Below are 24,362 nucleotides of genomic sequence, written 5' to 3'. Positions count from 1 at the left end.
AGAGACCCCGGTCCAGCCGGAAGATGGGGCTCCTCTGCTCTCCCCAGCTGCCCCAGGCCAAGCGCCGGCCTCTCGGGCGCGGCCAAGCTCCCCACTGGAACAGCTTCCCAGAAAGTCTCAAAAGTCAAAACCTGGCGAGAACACAGGCATTCTGCAGACAAGGCCACAGCGGAGCAGCAGCCCATCTCTCAGAACTCTCTTACCGTTTCAGCGGTCCTCGAGAGAAGGAATTAATTCACAGAACGTGTCCACGACTTCCGACCGGGGACTCCGGAGAGCCCAGCAACCTACACTTTTTTTTTTTTAATTTTTTTTTTAAGATTTTTATTTATTTATTTGACAGAGAGAAATCACAAGTAGACGGAGAGGCAGGCAGAGAGAGAGGGAAGCAGGTTCCCCGCTGAGCAGAGATCCCGATACGGGGCTTGATCCCAGGACCCTGAGATCATGACCTGAGCCGAAGGCAGTGGCTTAACCCACTGAGCCACCCAGGCGCCCCAACCTACACTTTTTGCAAGCTCCAAAGACCTCACTCTAAAATGCGCTTTTGAATATTCAGCCCTTTTCATGGAAGAGTCGTTTTCATGAGTGGAGGAAAAAAAATCATTTCGATTTGTGAAGAAATAAGAGCACATGTTACAGCCGATCTTTGACCTGTTTGGACTAGGTTCAAGCAGGGTTGGACGTGGGTGAATTCCTTACACGCAGATGTTTTTACAGAACAGTGCTGTAAGTGTATTTTCTCTTTTTGGTGATTTTCCTAGTAACACCTGCTTTTCTCTAGGAGTAGTGGAGATTTTAGGGAGTCAAAAGTTGTAGGCAGATTCTCGCCAGCACAGGGGTTCGCACCCCCAACCCTCACGTTGCTCAAGGGCCGACTGTAAACTCTCTTGACGGCTCTTGATGCTGGCAAAGCAGAAGCAGGAGGCAGCTGATCTCTCCCACCAGCTTTTCCTCTGCCGCTGGGCCCTCCAAACACCAAAATGACCTTCCCAGGCGCTCGTCACAACCAGGCATCTGTCTCAGGCTGGGTCCCCTGGATTTCTGGGCTGACCCGGGGATAAGGGAATACTCGTCACCCTAGATTTGGTTTCCCATATGAAGGATACACAGCTGTGCCCTACTCTTCAGGGACATACTTCCCTAAGGCTTCTGTCATTCCACACAAGGCGTTTTAGGACGAGGGGTATGTAGGATGAAGGACTTTAAGAAGTAACCGTAGCTAATATTGATCGATTGGGTACCATTAGTACACGAGAAAGGCTTAGACCACGTCTGGTAGATCAGCCCATGCAGCCCCCAGGAAATAATCGATTTACTCCCCACAATTCCCTGAAATAAATACCAACGCAGCAGCACTTCACACACGAGGCCCGGAAAGGCTAAATGCGTGGCCCACGGCTGCAGAGCCAGCAAGAGGCAAAGCCAGGAGCGGACGCAGACTTCCAAGTCCATGCTCTTGACCGCTCTGGAAAATCTCCCACTACAGATTTTAAGTGGCACAGACATGCTCTTCAGACCTAGGAACCCATGAAACGGGAGCAGATAGGAAAGGAGGGGTCTGCTACTCCCACACTTCCCACGACTGTGGGTGAGGACCAGCTCCAGCCAAAGAAGCTCCTTGCTCTCGGTGAGATCTCCCGTCCAGGTGAGAGCAGCTCGACGGCAAGACATTTCCTGAACCGGTCCGTGTTGCACTGTTTACGTGTTGTGTTTTACAAATACCGTATCCTTGAACGAGGGTTTCAACTCTCTTACCCTCCGTGTGAGGGGGCCATACAGGACAGCAGCGAATCGAATTCGAAGGACAGTCCCTTTGCTGGTGTAATGTGGCTCTAGTTGGGAGGGGCGGACGGGACGAGGAGAAGCAAATGAGGCGTGTGCGCGCGCACGCACACACACACACGCGTGCACACACACAGACACACGTGCACAGACACACACGCTCTCTCTCTCTCTCCAAAGAAACTGTTCTGCTTCTCAGACGTAGGGTGTCTCTTCCTACTGATGAAGCCAGTGTGGAGCTAGAAAGTCCCAGCGCGTGGACATGGAAAGACAAGCGGGGACAGGCAGGGCAGGGCCTGAAGGGGCTACACTGTGTGCGGGCAAGTGCACAGCCCTCCGAGACGCACACACGGGGGGTCTGAATCTGGGTCCAGCACCTACAGGCTGTGTGACCTCGGGCAGGGGCTCACCTCTCCTAACCCCCTCCTCACTGACACAACAGAGATGGGAGCAGCTCCTTCAGAGAACAGTGTAAATTTAAACAAGATCGATAAAGCACGCAGCGCAGTGACAAAACATAAAAGGCAGTCAATAAACGGCGATAATTATTGTGGTTAGTGATTCAGGGACACTCCTAACCGAGCCCGTCCTTATAATGTCAGCCGGTAAGTGTTTATGGGACCGTGACCTTCCGTGCCCACATCCGGGAAAGACCCTCTTTGAGGCGCTTCTGCTCCACTAGAAAACTGATCTACGAGACACAGGTATTGATTATTGGAAAAACGATTCAGAAAAAAAAAAAGAAAAAGAAAAGCCCAGCCACCGATTCGATAATCAGCAGGCTTCTTGGAAACCTTGAGTTGGGTCCTTGCAACGGCGTACGTCACACACACACACACACACACACACACACACACTTGCACCTCGGACACCTGCTAGACTGGGATGATTCTCAAACCCCACAGCCAGCCTGGACACCGCTCCCGACCTCCAAACCCAAAGGCACAGCCGTCCCTGTGGACATGAAGTCAGTCTACAAACGTCTCGTGCCCCGTGTGCCCAAGGCGGGTGTCGTCGGATTACGACAGGTTAGAATTTGTGGCAAGGAAAGAGAGGACTTTCTGAGCGAAGCGAAATGAGCGCCAAGGAAACCCGACATCTGGATTTATAAGCAGGAGGCCAAAGGAGAAACTCAAGATGACAGCAGGAGAAACGGCCCATAAACTACCGACACGATCCCGGAGGAGGAGGCCAGCCACAAAAAGCGTGCGAGGACCTCAGCAGGGGCTCCCAGAAGTGCACACGGAGCGGGGGCTGGCGGGGGCTGCCTCCCCGGGTTACCAGACCACGGGGCAGGCAGATCCTCCCCACGCCACCACAGGACAAGGAATGGTGTCTCTGGCATCTCTCTGCAAGGGACCAGAGCGGGGTGTTTTAAGCCTTGTCTGGCTTCTAGGGTCACCCATGTCACCTCCTCGCTTGCACACACCTAGTCACATAGGGAATAAAGCTGGACAGGTTCGTCTCACACAGTGGCCTCAAGGAAACCATAGGGAAACCCGGACCAGCTCACACACAGCGTGAGCCCCTGTGGACGCTCTGCCCGGTGAGTGAACCACTGCACTCTGCCCCCCAAGCGGGAAACCTGGGCTTGCAGCCCCGCGCCCGTATCCGATCCACTGCCTGCGCTGACTGATCTCAGGAAGTCTTCGTCTCTCTAGCCCGTCCACGCCGCCTCGGAGTCCTTGGTTTGCTACGAGAAATGATTTCCGTGGAAACAGTGAGTGAATAAGGAATCACTCACTCTAGCATTGGACCGACGCCGTCCTCTCCGTCGGGCAGCGAGGAACACTGGGCTGGGCGGATGGAGAAGCGGACGCTGAAGCCGACTCGACCTCACTGGCCGGCGACGGGCGACTTGACTTCACCACCGGCCGGCGACCGGGCGACTCGACCTCACCGGCCAGCGACTGGGCGACTCGACTTCACCGGCCTGCGACCGGCCTCCGTCTGTCCTAGCCTGGGCGATGCCTTCCCGCCACAGGGAACATTCTCTCTCTTGTCAGAAAGGGGGTGATGCCAACAGTACCCTCCTGCCTCGGTCTTTCACTCGCACCCACTGATGAGCCAAAGACCCCGACGAAACCCAGGCTGGTACCTGAGGCTGCCTCCCCACCCCGCACCTGCTTGCCCTCCGATCGCTCCTTCCACAGTTCACTCTGGAAACTCTGTTCCAGCCAGAAGTCCGTGTGCTGCTCCCCTTACCCCAAATCCGAGAACTTGTCCATTCCTCAAGCACAGGTTTTTCTCTTTAAAATGCCCCTGCCTTCCCTTTGAGGGAAAAACTCCTGCTCACCAGTAAGAGCACGGCTGCCTCCGTGCTGCTCTCTGACTCCCGGGAGCCCCTCTGCCACCCGCCCCCCCACAATCCCCGGTTTCTTAGGGGGCCGGGATGCGCCTGACTCGCCTCCACACAGCCACACAGTGCCTGGCCGATTGGAGACGGTGGTCAAAATCATCTTTTTTTTTTTTTTTTAAGATTTTTTATTTATTTATTTGACAGAGATCACAAGGGCAGAGCGGGAGAGCAGGAAGCAGGCTCCCCACTGAGCAGGGAGCCTGATGTGGGGCTCCAGCCCAGGACCCTGAGATCATGACCTGAGCCAAAGGCAGAGGATTTAACCCATGAGCCACCCAGGCGCCCCTCCAAATCATTTTTAATAATTTTTAAAAAAACAAAGAAAGAAAGGAAAAGAAAAAAAAATAGAGACCAAAGGAACAGTATACAGCTTAGAAAATAAGTCTAGATCTATAAAATGTATAAAGTGCATTATATCTAGCACCTCCAAATCAAAGAATTATTTACAGATTTTTTTTTTTTAAAAAGCTGCTTTGGATAAAATGGACAGACATTTTAAACAAAAGATACACACCTGGTACCATATTCCCAAATAAACCCTGGATGGATGAAGGGGCAAACTACAAGCATCCCGGAAAAGCAGCATGAACAGAAGAGAATATTTATACGTATTTCTGAGGGACGGTATCTTCCTCGGCTTTAAAGCAGTGAAGAACTGAAATTGGCAAGATTGACAGTTTGGGACTCATACAAATTTAAACGATCTGTCCAGTGGAAGGAAAAAAAAAACACAACCCACAGAACTGGAATGAAAGAGAAAACAACATTTTGGAATCCGTTTGTGTGAAAGATGATGAACAAACGGCTGATCCCACAACTACCTAAAGATCCATTCATGTTTCCGTGAAAAACAATTTTCTTAAGAGCAGCGTGATAACAAAACAGTAAGAATGAAAGTCACGCCAGGTTCTGTGCAAAACTGCGATGAGTCGCTAATTTAAATCTCGGCACCTGGGAGGGCTTTGGGCGAGCCTCACAAAAAGGATCTCGCCCATCGGGGGATACTCCCTCCTGAGCTCAGAGGAAAGAAACTACTGGGGCCCCAGACAGCTCCCCTCTTCCCATCCCCAGGGCTCAAAGAGGAGCCTCCACGGGCAAATCCTCTGCCATTCTTTGATGGCAAGGGTTAATCTGCAATGAGCAAAGGTTAATTTGGTAACTTCTGCCGCAGAGCCCAGAATGCACAGTGGTGCCTCTGGTTGCCATACATGGCTCATGGGCAACCTCCCAAATTCATTACCAAATCCACCTTCCAACGCATCCTCCAGGGAGCTGCCAAAAGACTCTGAAAAGGCAAATGTGGGCAATGCATCCAACCCACCTCTTCCTGTCTTCTCTACGTCTTTCTTCTACCATACTTCCATCCTGCGCCTAATTCTTTGTTTTGTGTGTAGGTTAACACTCACTGCTTAATTAAACGTTGATTTTGTGAAAACAAAACATATATGGCTCCATCTCATTTCTGTAATCTCCACGTACCTAATTATCACTGGGAATGCCTCTATTTCTTGATGTTCACATTTTAGATTTTGTGATTGATTTTCTGTTTCTGGGGATAAAGATGTGATGGTCTCCCACTTCCCAGACCTCACAGCCACGTCTGGCCCTCCTCCTTTGTCCACGTACAGCCACCTCATGATCTGCAGGTAGGGAGGTAGCCAGTACTTACGCTGGTGTGACTGTATCAGGCCCAGCTGAGACACAGTGTATAAAATTACAATTCCTCTCTTGAAAAACTCTTAGGTTTTTTCCTGTGGCTAACAATTGCTTTGCTTTGTCGAAAGCCCCCCCTTTTTTTTTCCAGTTCTGTTTCTATCACTAATTAGTCCCAAACTTTCTAAAAGAATGGTTAAAAAAAATCTTGCAAAGGCAAGAAAGACAGAAATAAACAAGCGGGACTACATCAAAGTAAGAAGCTTCTGCAGAACTAACAAAACTAAACACAATGATAAAAAGAAAAGGCAACGTCTAAATGAGAGAAAATATTTGTAAATCATATAACTGATAAGGGATTAATATCAAAATTCATACATACAACTCAATAGCAAAAATATCAAACAATCCAATTAGAAAATTGGGCAGAAGATCTGAACATTTTTCCCAAGAAGACATACAGTTGGCCAACAGACACATGAAAAGATGCTCAACATCACTCATCATAAAGGAAACACAAATCAAAACCACAAGATACCACCTGACACCTGGCTAATATCAAAAACACAAGAAATAAGTTTTGGTGACAATTTAGAGAAAAGGGAACCCTGTGCACTCTTGGTGGGAATGAGAGTTGGTGCAGCCACACAGAAACACACACACACACACACACACACACACCCCGACTCCTATTCTGCCATACAGAAGAATGAAATCCTGATATCTGTGACAACACAGATGGGCCTTCAAGGTGAAGTCAGTCCAAGAAAGACAAATACTGTAAGATTTCCCTTATCTATGGAATCTAAAAACAAACAAAATAAGCTACAGAGAACAGACTGGGAGCTGCAAGAGGCAGGTTGGTGGGGAGTAGGCCAAACAGATGAAAGGAGTCAAGAGGAAGAGATTTCCAGGTATAAAATAAGTATGTCCTAGGGACATCGTGTACAGCTTGGTCATTCCAGTTAATAATACTGTATTACACCTGTGAAAGTTAACAAAGACAGTAGAACTCAAAGGTTTTCATGACAAGAAAAAACAACCTGTAACTATGTGCACTGACCAACGTTAACTAAACCTGTGGTCATTCCACAATGTCTCTAAACATCAAATCGTTGCAAGCCTGTATGTCAATTACGTTCCAATACTACTACTACTAATAATAATAATAATTCTGGATGCAGTAAAAAACGCTACGTAATCAAACTATTCTATCCCTGGCCTCCTTTGGAGACCTACTTCATACAGCCCCTCCATCTCCCTTTTCCAGTGTGGAATGGGTGTTCTCTTGACCTGCCACACAGCTGTCACCCTGAAATGTTACCCTGGAGCATCCCTTCATCAGTGTCCTGGGATCTGTCTTTTGTATGGTCCTGTTTGAGTTCCCTGTTTCTTCAATACTGTTATCATTCTCTTTCTTACTTTACTCCCTTGTTTTACTGGAGCATATCCTGAAGCAGCTTCCTGAAAACAGATGCAGGGAAGGTACAACGGTGGAGAACCTACTTAAATGTAATATATTTACCTGTCCTGAGATTTTACATTTTTACATATTTTTTAATTTGAAGATCATGGGTGCCTGGGTGGATCAGGTGGTTAAGCATCTGACTTTTGATTTCGGCTCAGGTCATGATCTCAGGGTCCAAGGACTGAGCCCCACTTTGGGGGCCGGTGCTCAGTGGGGAGTCTGCTTGAGGGTTCTCTCCCTCTTCCTCTTTTCCTCCCCTCTACCCCTGCCGATGTGGACTCTCTCTCTCTCTCTCTCTCTCAACAAATAAATAAATAATCTTTAAATAAATTAATTAAATAAAACAAAACCTAAAGATGTAACTAGCTTTATTAAACAACTCACAAATCAGGCAGCATGCCAGCTAGAAAACAGAGGGGTGCTCTGAGGAGTTGCACAAACATACTGACATTTGGTGATGTGGCTTTAATTCCTCTTTTCTTTCATCCCGTAGACACGGGGTGGGACCCCCTAACCTGAAAGCTCATGTCCTACGGTCCTGGGAAATCACCCTCCATCACTGGTCTCATGATTTTCTGCTCTCCGTGTTCTCTGGTCTCTTCCCCATATCCCTGTTGGTTATGCTGAACATGCTGAACTGATCCACTGCTTTAATTTTTCTCTCCTACTTTTCATTTTCTCGACCTGTCGGAGGTTTTCTCAATGCTATCTTCCACTCTTTTGTTGACTTATTCCTACCTTATTTGTAAGTCCCAGGGCTTCTTTTTGTATTCTCGGATTATTACTTTGCCATAGCACTTGGCTCCTGTTTTGTGAATAAAACAGGACATTCCATGATCTGACTAATTATAGTTCGAAAGTTTATAGTGTCTTCCTCCTCTAAATGCCTTTTCTACTGTTGTCACAGTCATTGTTGTTGTTGTTTTTAAAGAGTTTATTTATTTATTTGAGAGAGAGACACACACAGCGAGAGAGGGAACACAAGCAGGAGGAGTGGAGACAGAAGCAGGCTTCCTGCTGAGCAGGGAGCCCGATGCTGGGGTTCGGTCCCAGGACCCTGGGATCATGACCTGAGCCGAAGGCAGACACTTAACCCACTGAGCCACCCAGGCACCCCCAGTTGTAGCTGTTGTTAAGGACTTTTGTAACCGAGACTCTGCTGGGATGTCCAGGGATCCTGGATCGTCCTTCTTATTTTGGAGTGAGACGGCTGTGTGGGGACAAATGGAGTCTTACAACGGGCACACCCTACAAACAGTGAGCAGAGCTCAGACGTTTGGGGAGGGGGCCAATCCTCCTGTCTATCAGCCCTTTCTTAGGCTGGCTGCTTCAAGAGTACATTCTCCCAAGTACTGATTTACCAGGGTGCGCAGCCCTGGAGGGGTAACGACATTGAGGGTATCCCCAGATGACACCCAGTCTGACCATCTGTTCTAGGCTACGTCTTACGAACTGAAGCCCAAAGTTTACCTTTTCCGGAGAGGCAATCGCCCATATTCTTGAGGGGTGGTGTTGGGGAGAGAACGTGAGGGTGCAGCTGCAGGCCTGCTCTTCACATCGACTTCTCAGCCATCGGAAGCACCCAGAACCTCCAATGCCCAGATCTCTGGGGCTCTGAGGTGTGACTAGCCTGGATTCCCCATCCGTCCCCACCACAGGCAGGAGGCTGGGTCCCAGCCTCATCTGGTTTGCTGTCCGCTACCGTCCATCCCTCCTCTTTCCATCTCCCGAAATTTTGCAGGTGTTTCTTGCCGGCGGTCAGCCCCTAACCTGCCCGGTCATCCCTTACAGGTCAGCTGTCCTGTTCTTTACTACCATCTTAGTACAGTTCCAGGAGGGGCCAGATAAAAGTGGGTGTTCAAGACACCATGCTAATGTACGGAACACGCTGCACTACGCATCCCCAACCCCCAATACACCATGCTTTTATTTACCCCCAGCTCTGTTCCTGCGGTTCCCCTGCCTGGTCCATTCCTAGCCTCCGCCTTTTGCTCATTTTGCAACCCCTAATGACCTTCGAGATCAGGCTCAGGCATCATCTCACGCGGGAAGCTTCCCCGATCCTCCCCCTCGGGCTGTGTAAACCTGTGGCTTGACACACACCACGTACAGCTCAGTGGGCCGACTCACCCTGCCTAAACGTCTCCTCCCTCCCTGGAGAAGAAGTCGGCAGGACTGTGTCTTCTCCAGTGTCCTGCCTCCTGCGCGGGGAACCACCCGGCACAACAGGCCCTCCTCATCTGTGTCCGGCGGACCTACTTCCAGTAAGCTCCATGTTGGAAACATTGTCATTCTCAAAGGCAGGCAACCAAAATATGGCTCTGTGTGTTTGCCAGCGTCCAAATAAGAAAGGCTAATCAGAGAGCACCGGGAAATGAAAACAGCCAGATGTGTTTGCGAGCAGAAGTCCAGGAGCACAAAACCCCTTCCAACAGGGGTGACGTGTGTTTTCCCAGCGATTCAAGATGAATATATGTTTATTAGGCAGAGAGAGATTTAGTGGGTTTCTCAGCTAATGCTGCAATTTTAAATCCATTTAAGATAATTTTCTTTATCTTGATTCTATTTTTCTCAGTAACCAGGATACGCAACTGATTTGTCCAAAACCCATTTGAAAAAGGAATAAAGCAGCCTAACCTCGGACACGCTCTCCACGGGGAGGAAAGAGACACGACAACTCTAACAGAAGACAAAGAACCCGTGAAGTCAACACGGTCACCGGCCCAGAAGACGGGTTTCCCTCCAGCGTCCTGCTTCTATGACTGACCCCTCTTCTCCACTTCCCAAGGAGAAAACAAATAATTCTTAAATCCGAGCCCACAGAACAAAGACCTTTCGTGAGGCAACCAAGACGCAAACAAACTGATTAAAAGAGAAAACTCTCAAGGGGCGGGGGGGTGGGGTGAGCCTGGTGGTGGGTATGAAGGAAGGCATGTGTTGCACGGACGATGAATCCTGGAACACTGAAAAGAAATTTAAAAAATACAAAATAAATAAAATAAATTTATAAAAAAAAGACTCTCCAACAGAACAGTGGACGTTGAAACAACCACGGAATGCACCTTCTCACCCACCAGCGTGACACGGCGTTTTTGAAACGCCAGGACCCAGTTTGCGAAGGGTCAGGTAAGAGTCCCACAAGAGTGCAGATGGCCACCAGCTTTCTGGGGGACAGAACCCCAACATCAATCTAGAGATTCCAGAAGCACCCCTGCGATATGGCCTGGGCATATTATACTTTCAGAAGATAAATACCAACTCACTACAGACAAGGACGTGCGTGGGAAGATGCTCATCAGGCGGTCATTTATAACGACGACAGACTGACAATACCCTAAATTTCCGACGACAGAAATAATGATGCAGAACGGTCATAATGATGATCATCGTTAATCATAATTAATGACGTCAGCAAGCACTCACGAAATCATATTAAATGAGAAACGGGTACAAACAATGCATCACATGCTCATAATCTGTACAGAAAACTGACTCAAACACAAGATGCTAAGATTTGACTGACTGCCATCTCTAGGTAACGAGATCATGGCAAGTGTTGTGTTTTACTGAAGACTTTTTGTACTGGGGACTTCCCTGTGTGTTTCTGGGTTACTTTTTAAAAAAATGTCAAGACTTCAGGGGCGCCTGGGTGGCTCAGTGGATTGAGCCTCTGCCTTCGGCTCAGGTCATGATCTCAGGGTCCTGGGATCGAGCCCCGCATCGGGCTCTCTGCTCGGCAGGGAGCCTGCTTCCTCCTCTCTCTCTCTGCCTGCCTCTCTGCCTGCTTGTGCTCTCTCTCTCTGCCAAATAAATAAAATCTTTTTTAAAAATGTCAAGACTTCATTTAGATAATATTTCATAATCCACAGGACTTGGTTTGCGGACTATGCAGGAGACAGAGGAAGACGGAAGCCCTGTGCTAGTGACAAAGGACATGAGACCCTGTCGCAGACTCGGGTCCCCACCCATCCTGGGAGACAGCGGGCCGCTCTGAATGACTGAATCACAACTTACTTGGTGGGACGATAATCCGGAATGGAACGATCCAGTGAAATTTTCTCACTGAGGTAGGAATTGTAGCCATACTTCTCGTGAGGTCCCTTGGCTTTCTCCTCTTCAGCGGGGGAAAGGGTAGCAGGAAGGCCCCCTTTGCCCCGCCCGCCATAGCCTTCAATGAGCCCAAGGGACTTGGATAAGCCTAGAAAAAGGAAGGAAAGACAATTATTAGAAAGCCACCACATCAGGGTATGTCACTCAAACTCAGACACATGCTTTGACGGCAAGTCTCACATGACCTGTCACGGCTAATTACTTCTCGAACAATCAAGGAATATGCCCTGAACGCGTCTGTATCATTGAGAGGAAGGTCGAGGCAACAGAGAGTTCTGGGGCTACGTGTAACTCCCAGGTGGGAGCCTCTGCCTCCTCGGCAGAACGGAGTGGACGGGGTCTACAAAACCGAGAGACTCTACCCTGGGAAAAAGGCAGACCAAGAAGGACACAAGCAATGGGACAGATGCAGGGCTCCCGGCCGTGCGGGGCAGGGAGGACCAGCCTCGGCACTCCACGAGCTACAGGCACGACCCAGAGAAAGAACAGCCATCGCGGAGAACAGCCAAGCCAAGGTGCTCTGCTTCGTCTGGACAGAGGGCGACCCACAGACTGATTTTATCTCGAGTTTAAAGTGCACAACAACCTGACACATTTCTTTACCTAACGGTTTTATTTAAATTCCATCTAAATGGCGAAAGGAAATGCAGAAGGTTTCAGAACACATCACAGAGGCGGGAGAAATCCCACAAGGATGATAACCACGCCAAGCGGAGGGGGACACCTCTGTAACGGGCCGCGCTGAGCAATGGCCTGTCCCCAGGACGGTGGCAGCTTTACACCTGCTGCCCCATCACACGATAAACAGCTTGATGGGCAATTGTGAAATCCAGGAGTTACGGCAGGTTTTACCTCTCAGCTAGGAAACGTCGGTTGTTAAGGGCTCTCACTCCCTTCCGTCATCACGAAGGCTCAGGCTACTCAGCACCACTGTGGGCATGCACACACACACACACGTGTGTACGTGCACGCACATACATGCACACACAGGTACACACGCACACACACAAGTGCACACAGGTGCATGTGCGTGCACAAACACACGTGCATGCCCAGGTGCACACACACACGAGCGCACAGGTGCATGTGCGTGCACAAACACGTGCACATGCACACACAGATGCACGCACACAGGCACGTATGTGCGCACACATGCACGCACAGGTGCACACACACGAGTGCACAGGTGCATGTGCGTGCACAAACACACATGCACACGCAGGTACACACACAGGTACACAAGCACGCACCACTTCATCCAAAGAAGTCCCACTCCTGCTCCTGGCAGGACGTAAGCGGAGCAGACATGTAAACCGTGCCCTCTGCTCCCATGAGGGGCAGCCCAGAGCACTGAGGACAATTCGAACCTCCCAGAAAGGCACCCAGCAAACCTGTCAGAGGGCAACGAATCTGCTCCCGTCACAGAACGGCGCTCTGTCACACAGTGGCAAGACGTGCCTGCTTCTCTGGAAACAGAAATGCGTCTTCTGTGACATCATGATCAAAAAGCGAAGGTCCAGCAAGCGGCTCAGAGTTGGCCACAGGTGAACATCATTTTCCTGCCAAAGAATCATTCCCACTGGCCGCTGGGAGCTTCAGGAGCCCTGACCTCTATCCTGTCAGCCATCATCCCGACAGAGCACCCTCGGTTGGGCAGTCAGGTCATTCCAGCACTGCCCACTTGCTTCCCGGGCGCCGAGTTCCCATCCCGCGTCAACGTGCTACCGACATGCCAGTCACGCCGCCTTCGCCATGCTCCCAGATCGGTAAGAACGCCTCCCAGGCCAGTGCAAACGCCTGCACTGCGTGCTGAAATCACTTGTCATCGGACATTCCTAGTAGGAACGTAAGTCAGGGCAGTGACTCTGGAAAACAGTTTGGTAGCTCTTCAAAATGCCAAGTGTCGTTTTACCATATGACCCAGCAACTCCACCCCCGGGTGGACACCCAAGAGAAGTTCTGCCCACACAGAACCCTGGACAGAAACGTTTGTAGGAGCATTATTTGTATTAGCTGAGCGTCTGTCAACTGATGAATCAATAAACAGAATGTAAAAACATACAGTGGGACATTATTTAGCAAAATAAAAAGGAAAGAAGTAGTGATATACACCAGGACGTGGTGAACCTTGAAAACATGACGCCAAGCACACCACGCTGGTCAGAAAAGACCACATACTGTGCAATTCGATCTATACGGAACGTACACAACAGGCACATTTCTAGAGACGGAAAGTAGATCAGTGCCTGTTTTGGGCTGAGGGGACTGGGGCACGCCATGGGGAGTGGCTGCGGGTGTGTGTGGGGTGCCTTTTTGGATGGTGACCATGTCCTGGAGTTAGACTGCAGCAATATGTGCAGAAACCTGGGAATATACTAAAGAGGAAAGTGTTTCAAGTTCTTGTAAAATCAGAACAATGCAGTCCTAGAATACAATGCTTAGTACCATTTTTCACGAAGGAAGAAACCCACCACGGCCAAAGTCATCATGCGGCCCTTACTCCCTTGAGGTCAGGCTTTCACCGGGGACCCTGCTGGCTGCTTTACACGACGTGTGCTACTGTTTTATCGACTCTCCTGCCAAACCTCATGAGGAAGGCATTATTTTGATCTCTGCCAAATGAGGACACTGGCCTGAGAATGTAGTCACTTTGTCAAAGCTCCACAGCTGGTAAAGGAAGGCTGGCCGGGATTCCGAGTACAGTTAGAGACACAAAGCAGGAGAAAACCTCGCCTCTGTGACACCCGAGGAGACCGACTCCAGGGCTCTTCCAGAGAGGACACGGGCCTCATTTTAAGGCAGTGCTGAGACTGACCCAAAGGAGAGGAGAGACTGGAGAAGTATTTAAGAGACACTGTCACAAGGCAGAGACAGACAAGTGTTCGGGTAGGAGAGAAGGAAGCAGTAAGCGAGCCCGGCTCCCGGCATGAGGACCAGCTGGGGACACCAGCCCCAGAGACGGCACATTCAGAAGCGAGTTTGATGATGAGTTCCACTCCGCACAGGTGGTCTGTCTACAGGACAGACCTGGGACATTCTGACGGAGTCGGGGTCTAGTGCGAAGCTGAAACACGTGGGAATGGAAGTTAAGATGGAGGACAAAGCTCAGGAGACGAGCCAGGAAGCCAGAGCCTGGCAGGGGCTGCAGCCCTGATGGAAGCAGGGGTGCCGGGCTGGGGGCAGGGGTCGAGCAGCAAAAAGGAGAAAGAAAGATGATGCTTCGGAATTTCAATGTATTTAGAGCAGGAACTGCATCCTCTGAAACTCAGATCTTCTCCACAGGCTCTCCCACTGAAGCTACCCTTGAAACCCAAGACTTCAAGGACCGGAGAAATAGCTCAGTATGAACCAAGTGGTTAAGCTCCTCGCTTGTCCTCATAGACCCAATCAACCGCCTTCTCTCCACCTGCTAATGGTCACTGCTTAGGGCTTAATTTCTCTGATGGTTTTATATCCATTTCTGTATTAAACCAGCAAGGCTGATGTTACCAGGATCACTTTAGAGATAACGAAATGAGAGGCTCAGGAGGCTTAATTACGTGACCTTCCAAAAGTAACAGAAATGGAAGAAGATGTCTCCACCCGCCCCAGCCTCCAATACACAAACAAATGTTCAATCCAGGAAGTTCTTTAGGAACTTTCGGTGATGACAGTGGTAAGTTGATGGTAGTGAACTCATTAAGAGGATACCATACAGCAGTGAAAATGGTTAGCTTGCCAGGAAACAGATGACTCTCCGAGACACGCTGTCAAGGGGAAAGCAAGCATTAACGCGTATAATGCCATTTATACAAAGTCTCAAAGGCTAATTAAAACATAGGTCAGAAGTATAAATTCATGGAAACCAGAAACTGCAAAAAAAAAGACTAGATCATCACTGGGGAAGACACACTGGGACCTCAAAGGTCCTGGTACTGCTCCACTGGAAAGCCGGGAGGATTCACTCATTCATTTCTATAACAATTCGTTGTAGAATTATTCTCCGACATGTATGTGATCTATATAATGGATGCCATTTTGCATAATAAAAAAAGATCACGCACGGACTACTGACAGTAGTTCCTCCTTGTCTTGTGCACTTTTGCTCACCCACCTGGATTTTCCCTTTTTCTCACTAGTCACAAACTCACCCTTCCATGGTGTTCTTGCCGGCACGGAGCCCATGGGTCAAGGCGGGAAACCACTGGCCTGGGACATGGCTGACCCTCAAGCCAACAGAGCGGCTTCCGAGCCTTCCTCTCATTTCCTCTGTTTGGTTTGGTTTTAGCACATCTTTTTCTTCCCTTAATGACAAAGGCCTTCTTTTGGCCATTAAATGCCGTCTCAGCGCTAAATTGCATCTCAGCTGTGTTTACCCAGCATCTTCCGTGGGCAGCCTCTCCACTGCAGGCAGAAGGGCCAGGGAGGGGATTCATTTTAAAATGGCAGCGGAGGGCGCCTGGGCGGCTCGGACGGTTAAGCATCTGCCTTCCGCTCAGGTCGTGATCTCCAGGTCCTGGGCTCGAGGCCCGTGTCGGGCTCCCTGCTCCGCGGGGAGCCTGCTTCTCCCTCTCCCTCTCCTCCTGCTTTTGCTCTCTCTCACACACTCTCTCTCTGTCTCAAATGAATAAATAAAAATCTTTAAAAAAAAATAAAATGGATAGGAATTAAGACTAGGAATGCACACCGAATGCCACCATGAACACAAAGGGAATGACGGTTCCCAGGGCTATTTTTTTCCCCTTTCTGGGGCATGATTTCTTCCATTAGGAAAGGCACCCACTTAGCAGCCCCCAAAAAGATCACTCTTCACAGTGCGATGTGACAACTATGAATTATGTATTTTGTGGTCCATGTGCTCCCATTTTCCCCCCAATTGAATCTGCCAGAAAGGTTCAACAAAGCAGCAAAAATTTTCACTGGCATTTTAATGTGCTCACTTAGCAGGCCCCTGAAACTACTGGCAAAGATAAATAAGAATTCAAGATCACCAACAAGGCTCAAGCTGATCTTCTACTTAGCCAGGAAAAGTCACCCCTGGGGCCAGCTGGGATGACTCCACATACCCGGAAACTTCTCTACTGGAAGTGCCTCTGCAGTCTGGCCAGAAGCAACCGAAGCCACTGCCAACCAACATGCACGTACGGGCATGAACGTCCCAACTGGCAAAGGGAAGAAGAAGGAACAGGAGGAGGAGGAGGAGAAAAGAGGGAATCAGGGGTGGTGCCCGGCACTCAGTCTAGAAAGACTCATCATTCTCTGCTTCGGGCACGGCCTTCCGAGTTATTCAGCTCAAGACCGCAGAGCCGAGGGGGATCTAGGAGGCAAGTTGCTGAAGAGAAGGGAACAAGGACAAAGTGAGCTCGTCGTCCCACAGAACCTCGACTGAGTAGGCGTCATGTTGCTCCCCACCCCCACTGTCACCCTGCCCTCCTGCTTCACATCCCAGGAGACAGACCTTCCGAGGTAGCATCAGTGGCTTCCATCGGTGGACGGGTGCAGAGAGAAGTTGGGGTGTGTCCTCTCCCAACTCCCTCCCAACGGGGCAGCAGTTGGGTCGCCTGCTCTATGCCGCTGTTGCTACAAGACATCCCTCTCTTAGGGTTCACCTGGGGTTACAGCTAGCCCTGTGTTCCGTCAACGGCTCCCCCCCTCCCCCTTCCGTCCCTGGTATGCCACCTGCCTCCTCCTCTTTTGTGAGCCGCAGCGGAGTCACCATCCCTCGTCATTCTTGCTGCTCTCTCGACCTCGGTAACTATTTTTGCTAGCCTCGCTTCCATCACCTCTTCTGGGTATGCCACCTGTTTCCTGCTGGCATCCTAACACACACAGCATCCCACCGAGCCCCGGGGGATGACTCTTCCCAGGGTGCCACGTCTACACCCTCCCCTGAAGGGTAGGGGTGTGGTCAACCCAGTGCCCGATACATAGGAAGGTCTTCACAACTGCTGAACACGTGGACGAGCAGAGAGAGGTGTGAGATCGACTCAGAGCCTCTACGACAAAGTTGATGTTGAGAAAGAACACGAAATATCCATGAGATAAATGTCTACTACGAGAGGAGCGATGCAAACAACATATGCTCGTTGTAGTTACAGTCATAAAGAAGAGAGTCTACACCAAGGAATGTCACAGGGAAATCAAGCCTGGAAAAGGGCCACTTGGTTTGGCCACGGAAAGGGCCCTGGTGCCCTTAAAGACCGCCATGCCCATGAATAGGCAACCCCCAAGGCAGAAAAGAAAAGAGGTTGGAAGCGAGCTCCCTCCTTGGTCAGGATCCCGAAGCTGCACCATGTCGAGGGTCCCGTGTTACAAGCAATAACCCACCAGAATACATAATGTAAAGAAAAAAAAAAAGTGGTATTTATAAAAGTAACAAATGTTGCAGAATATCTAGAAAGAACTTTAATAGGGAGAAAGTTATAAAATTCTACTGGAGGGAATAAAATGAGACCTACTGAGCTTAGCAGAGAGAGACATTTTTGAAGGTTCGGCCACGAAGACACAACATCCCCTCTTTAATGGACAGGTTAAACAGAACTCCATATGAGATTTCTGGTTTTTTTTTCAGGAACATAATAAAAATTCTAAAATCACCCCAGAAGAACACAGAGGCCAGAAAACAGATTAAAAAAAAAAAAGAGAGAGAGAGAGAGAATCATGGGGCAGGTTGCTGTCTCCAACACTAAGTTCGAGAATAAAGGAGTAATAACGCAACAGGCGTGGTCCCTGCGAGGAAATCCCACATCTACGCCGGGAAGCGAGGCTCTAATGTACTGTCTTCCTCAAACAGTCACCCAGTTCTCGAACACGAAGTCACCCACAGAATCGACACTTTTGAAATCTGAGAAACCCCTTCTAGTCCAGTTGGCTCGACAACCAACTTGTGGATAACAAAGAAGCTTCGCGCACCTGGCACAGAGCCGGGGGGTCCCCGGGGGCACATCTCTGATGACCCCGCAGCGAGACCCCATCACTCGGCCCGCGTCTGTCTCTGGCTGGGCCCAAGCCCCCGGGCTCCGTGGCGGCAGTGGAGATAACGGACCACGGCAGTAAATCACGGCCGCGCGGCCTTCCCACCTCCCTCCGTACAGCAGGACATAATTTTCTCCAGGGTTACAGTTTAAACTTATGGGTTTACAGATAACCGGCATCATTCTTCTAGAAATAGGGACGGCGCTTACAACCGACGCACAAACTCCGGGACAGATAGAGGTCGTGGTGAGAGGCAGCCTGGCGTCTTGTCAACTCACGAAGCTTCTCATCATCGGGGCAGCCGCAGCCCCCGCATGTGCAAGCGCGCACACACACACACACACACACACACACACACACACACCAGCCCACGAGGCCGGCATGTCCTGAGGCCCAGCGGGGTGAGCGTGTGTTACGGGGTCTCTGCAGAGGCCTGACGCCTCCTGAAGGTCACAGAGTCTCAGGGAGACCCTCCACGATGCTCAAGCTGTCAAACTGACAGACAGGGAGGAAGTGGCAGCCATAAACGTAACAGTGAGCTGTCATTCCAGCCCTGGATTCCCAGCCAGCACCTAAACAGGGAGGACTCTGGAGAAGTGAGTGAAGAGGGGCCGGCCGGGAAGGGCCTCCACCACGAGCTGGGAAAGCATCCCCGGAAAGCTCTGATAATTAAGACAGTGAGACAATAGAATAATAAATGACAGGCACATCAGTGAACAAAAACGGTAGGCTGGGGGCCCCTGTTAGGCATTCCTACGGCTCAGGTCATGATTCCAAGGTCCTGGGATCAGAGCCCATGTCGGGCTTCCTGCTCAGCGGGGAGTCTGCTTCTCCCTCTCCCTCTGCCTCCCACCACCCATTCTCTCTCTCTCTCTGTGTCAAATAAATAAAATCTTAAAAGAAAAATGAAAAAGGAAAGCCAGCCCAGAAGTATTGCCAAAAGAAGATAGCCCCATGTTGGACACAATTATTAGTGATAATTAGTTAAGCTGGCAAATGTTTGTTAGATGCAAAGCGCTATACTAAGCACTTTAATCATTATTATACAGTATTTATGTTAAACAAATATGCCAACTATATCTGTGCTATATGTACATATTTTTGTTAATTCCCGTAATTTACATAGACGTGTTTTTTCTAATTCATTACCCCAGTGACTCCTGGGGCTCGCTCATCTGTACCTCGACTCTGGTCCTTCTCTGCGTCTCTTCCAGCGCCTGGATTCGAGCTCAAGTCCTCTTTCTGGAGCGATTACCGTCAGCCCCTACCACGCTTTAGGGTGACCGGGAAACAGGGAAGTCTGATCACTGCCTACTTAAAATTCATCAGCGCACAACTGCCGCTCTAGAAAAAAAATCCAAGATCGTCATGCGATGTCCAAAGCTGCTCACTCGTGGCCCCTCCCCAGCCTCATCCACCACATGCCTTGTTTTAGCCATCGCCTTCTTCCGATGCTTCTCAAGTCACTACCCCTTTGTGCCTCTGCCAGTCATCCTTGCTGCTCGACACGGTCCCACAGACCCTCTCTGAACACCGCCCTACCCAGAGAGTCAGACGCTGCTCCCAGGTGGAAATCACAACCACAGCATTGCTCCTGTCATGTCATTCCACGTCCTCCATATAACGAAGTCATCGCCGTAACTGTTTCTGCTGTGTTCGCCCCACTTCCTGCGCACAGGAAGGCCTCTCTGTGTCTTACGCCTGGTCTGCACCTAGGAAGCGCTTCACACGCGTTGCACAGAGGAAGAAACAGCCGGATGAGAAAGGCAGTTGGATAAACGGCAGAGTAAGTGAATGGGTGCATTGCAAGCCGGGCCGGCCCGCTGTTACCAGGTTCTAGGGCGGATGCGGACATCTCCTGGGATGCGTCAGCAACCGGTAAGCACCGCTTCATAAACTCATACCGCATCATTATAAAATCCCCGGTTCATATATTAGTACGATGAACTTGACATTTGTTGACATCAGCATTATAATGATTCTGACATTTTCGGTCCTGTATCCTCAGTGCTTCCCAGATACGATGTCCAAAGGTTACGTGAGTCTTAATATCCAGAATGAGTTCACAGAGTTCAACTATGTCAGCTGCTCCTTGGTGCAAAGGAACTGAATGCATTGTTGCCTATGTCAAAAGGCAACAGCATACCTGGGATCCAACACAGAATCCTGAGTTGGAAGGAAGGAAAATTCAACTGTTTCTCCACACCCCCATCCGGCGCCAGAACTCTAGAGAGATGCGTCCTTGTTTCTACTACTTTCCTCTCAGAATAAAGAACTCGCCGCCCAACACAGCAGGTCATTCCTGGTTCATCTGTCATGCATATAATTATGCTCTCATGTCCCTGTCAATATTGCTGCATTAGCATGACCTGATCCATCATTTTCCCAGGCTAACCATAGCCACCCCTTCAGTCATCTCTGTATACCCACGTTTTCCAGTTTTCCATGATTTCTTAGTCTGCTCAGGCAGCTACAACAAGATACTGTACATCAAGAGACCTAAACAAAAGAGATCTATTTCTCCATTTGGGAGGCTGGGGAGTCCCAAAGTAAGGCACTGGCATATTTGGTCATTGGGGAGGGCTCTCTTTTTGGCTTGCTGACGACCGCCATCTTGCTGTGCCCTCACCCAGTGGAGCAGGAGCAAGCTCTGGGGTCTTCCTCTTCTTGTCAGGGTACCAGTGCCACCATGGGGACACCACTCCCTTAACCTCATCGGAACCTACCTACCTCCCGAAGCCCCCACCTCCTAATTCTATCACGTTAGAGGTTAGGGCCGTAATGGGCGAATTTGGCACAGGCGATTCATGCACGTACTCGATAACTCATGGTCATCCTCTGCCGGATTCTGTCCTAGACGACAAAATGATGACTAATAGGGTCTTTGGATGTGGGCTCCCCCCGGGAGCCCAGAATACTAGAAGTACATTTTTGCCCATTAACCAAACTGTTCATGCAGCATTTGCAATTCCAAGAGATATGAATCATTGTTATGTGCTTGAAGTGCCTTTGGAACAAACTGTCCATAAATTTTCAAACTGCAGTTTTATACAAAATGACATATCGTACATGTATTATGAACTTTAGACTTCCCGGAATCTTTCTACATAGATTATTTAATTTGATCCTCAGAACAGCCCCATCCACATTCAGCAGTTAAGAAAAGGAGGCTCCAGGAGGCTTCTGAACGGTCTAAGATCACTAAAAACAGTCCACAGTAGATCTAGAACCTGGGTCAATGTGTTTCGGGTTGCCAAGCACATCCTCAGGAAACGCCCTCTCTGACTTCACGCTGTGATGAAGAGAACCAAATAAGGCCTGAATCTCACTCCCATGCCAAACAAACATTGGCACAAACATCCCCCCCATGTGCGGAGGTGATAAACGCACGCTTCTGGCCTGGCCCAGGCTCTAGCGGATGCGTGCCTGAGTGTGTAAATGAAAAACGTATTCCTAATAAAATAAAGAAGAGCTTGGCAATCACTGAGACTGCTCGGAGCAGAGGGATGAAAGATGCTGGCTGCACAGGTTAATTGTGTCACTTAGCCTCACATCACTTACAAAACTACACAAGGGGAAAGAAAGCTGACCTAGGGCCATACGCTGAATTGGAGAGAGTCCCCTGCCGTGACCTATGAAATTCGCCGTGTCAAGCACACGCCAGGCACTGCAGACCATGCCATTTGCCATATTTGTTCAGCATCTGCCCATCTTGACCGCTTTCAGAGAAAATTCCCACTCCCCCCTTCTCACGCCCTGAACCCTCCTCTTAGGGTTTATACCTAATGAGAGGGATTAAAAAGAAGGGACAGAGGGCAGTGAAGGTTAGCAACACTAACCTTCACCACATTCTACAAAGAGCATCTAAGTTTTATTTTTTTTTAACATTTTATTTATTTGAGAGACAGAGAGAGAGAGGGCAAGAGAGAGCACGGGTGGAGGAGGGTCAGAGGGAAAGGGAGAAGCCGACTCCCCACTGAGCAGGCATCCTAATGTGAGGCTCGATCCCAGGATCCTGGGTCATGATCAGAGCTGAAGGCAGACGTTTAACCAACTGAGTCAGTCACCCAGGAACCCCCAAAAGCATATAAGTTTTAAACAGCACACATACAGTTCCACAGGTTTTTGAGTGCCAACACCTATGGTCACGTCAACGAGGGTAATTATGAAATCAGAAGAGGGATAAGGAAGGAGTAAGACAACACAAAAGTGAACCACATTAGGAAAATCTTGCTATCTCTTTAACGCCTCAAAACCATCAGCATCACCTTCCTTTAACACACACACAACACTGCCACCACCATGATCGCCATTAACGTCACCATCATCATCCTCACAACCACCACCATCACCACCATCATCATCATCACCATCAACATCATCACCACCACCATCGCCATCACGCCATCATCACCGCCATCATCACCACCACCACCATCATTCTCACCACCATCACCAACACCAGTACCACTACCACCATCATCATCATCATCACCATCACCATCACTACCAATACCACCGTCAATACCACCATCACCACCATCACCTCCATCACGAACACCATTACCACCATCACCACCACTGTCAACACTGTTACCGTCACCTCAACATCACCACCACCACCACCATCATGACCATCTCTAATTAGTTATTAGAAACTGGAAGCAAAAAAATACCTATTCTCAAAGAGCCAGTCAGAAGCACCACAAGTTTATGGGGTGCCTGGGTGGCTCAGTGGGTTAAAACCTCTGCCTTTGGCTCAGGTCATGATGTCAGGGTCCTGGGACTGAGCCCCGCATCAGGGTCTCTGCTTAACAGGGAGCCTGCTTCCTCCTCTCTCTCTCTCTCTCTCTCTCTCTCTCTCTCTCTGTCTGCCTCTCTGCCTACTTGTGATATCTGTCTGTCAAATAAATAAATAAAATCTTAAAAAAAAAAAAAGAAAAGCACCACAAGTTTAAAAACGAATACCCAGTTCCTCATAAAAAGACTCCATTGACTAACGATCCTATTAAAGTATAAGTAAACTCCAAGTGTTTCTCCAAGGTGCTACGTGAGATTTTTGTTCAGCAAATACACACTTTCTGCCCTCCAATTCCCTGGGAAGAGTATACATCCCCATCCCGCTAATGTAGGGTCTGATAATTTTGCTGCGTAGAGAGTACTTCCTCACTCTTAATTTTGGGCTTGGCCATTAGACTTGCTTTGGTCAACAAGATGCTAGCGAGTGCAACGTGAGAAGAGCCTTAATGTGCCTAGACTGTTGGCCTTGGCCTCTTCAACTGGTACCAACACGAAAACCTGCTTTGGGCGCTCACTGCTCCAAGGGGGGTGAGAGTCTCATGGACGAGCTGGATCCAGTTTGCAGCTTAGAACCCAGCCCAGCTAAACTAGGGCCAGATCAGCTTCTCTGAAGACACACGAGAGAAACTTGGAACCCAGCCCAGCTAAACTCAGGCCAGATCAGCTTCTGAAGACACACGAGAGAAACAGAGGCTCCAAGAATAGCTCACTTACCTTTTTTTTTTTTTTTTAAACCTAAGCAATGAGGGATTTTGGACATCAGGGCCATTCAGTAAGATAGAAAACAGGGGGAGGAAAAGATCTGCGGGTATGAGTGTGTGTGATCAGACTCAAGTTCGGTTGGGTGGGACATAAGGAACTGGACATGCCCATGAGACATCCAAGTGGAGATGTCAAGCACATGACAGAGGATGAGGTCAGTTTTGGAAATACGAAATTGGCGTTGACCAGTATCCAAAGGGGACTGAAAGACACATTCCTTGAGGAGTCACCTAGGCAACGGAGATACACAGAGAAAGAGAAAGGCTGAACACTTGGCCCTGGGCACATCACCAACCAGGAGCCATTACAAGAAAACTGAGAGGAAATGGAGAAAGCAAGCCTAGACATGGAGTATTTTGGGAACTATCTCATGGATGTGGTCCTGCCAAGGTGCCAGCAACTCCTGCAGGACCAGCTTCAGGGAACCAAAACCCGGAGGAGGCTTGCGAGAGAACAAGAGGGAACGTAAGA

General features: G+C 49.3%; 1 protein-coding gene across 1 annotated transcript in view; it reads right to left on the bottom strand.

Annotated features, from left to right (window-relative positions):
• GALNT17 (polypeptide N-acetylgalactosaminyltransferase 17) overlaps window positions 1–24,362 on the bottom strand; it is a 415,614-nt gene that overhangs the window by 251,044 nt on the left and 140,208 nt on the right. Inside the window, exon 2 of the mRNA XM_032328265.1 lies at window positions 11,280–11,463. Within this exon, the coding sequence (XP_032184156.1) occupies window positions 11,280–11,463 (184 nt within the window). The remainder of the gene's footprint in view (window positions 1–11,279; window positions 11,464–24,362) is intronic.

The sequence above is a fragment of the Mustela erminea genome, chromosome 20 (genome assembly GCF_009829155.1).
Source record: "Mustela erminea isolate mMusErm1 chromosome 20, mMusErm1.Pri, whole genome shotgun sequence".
Taxonomy (NCBI): domain Eukaryota; kingdom Metazoa; phylum Chordata; class Mammalia; order Carnivora; family Mustelidae; genus Mustela; species Mustela erminea.
Note: the sequence above shows the minus strand (reverse complement) of the source record. Positions and strands in the feature narration are given on the sequence as shown.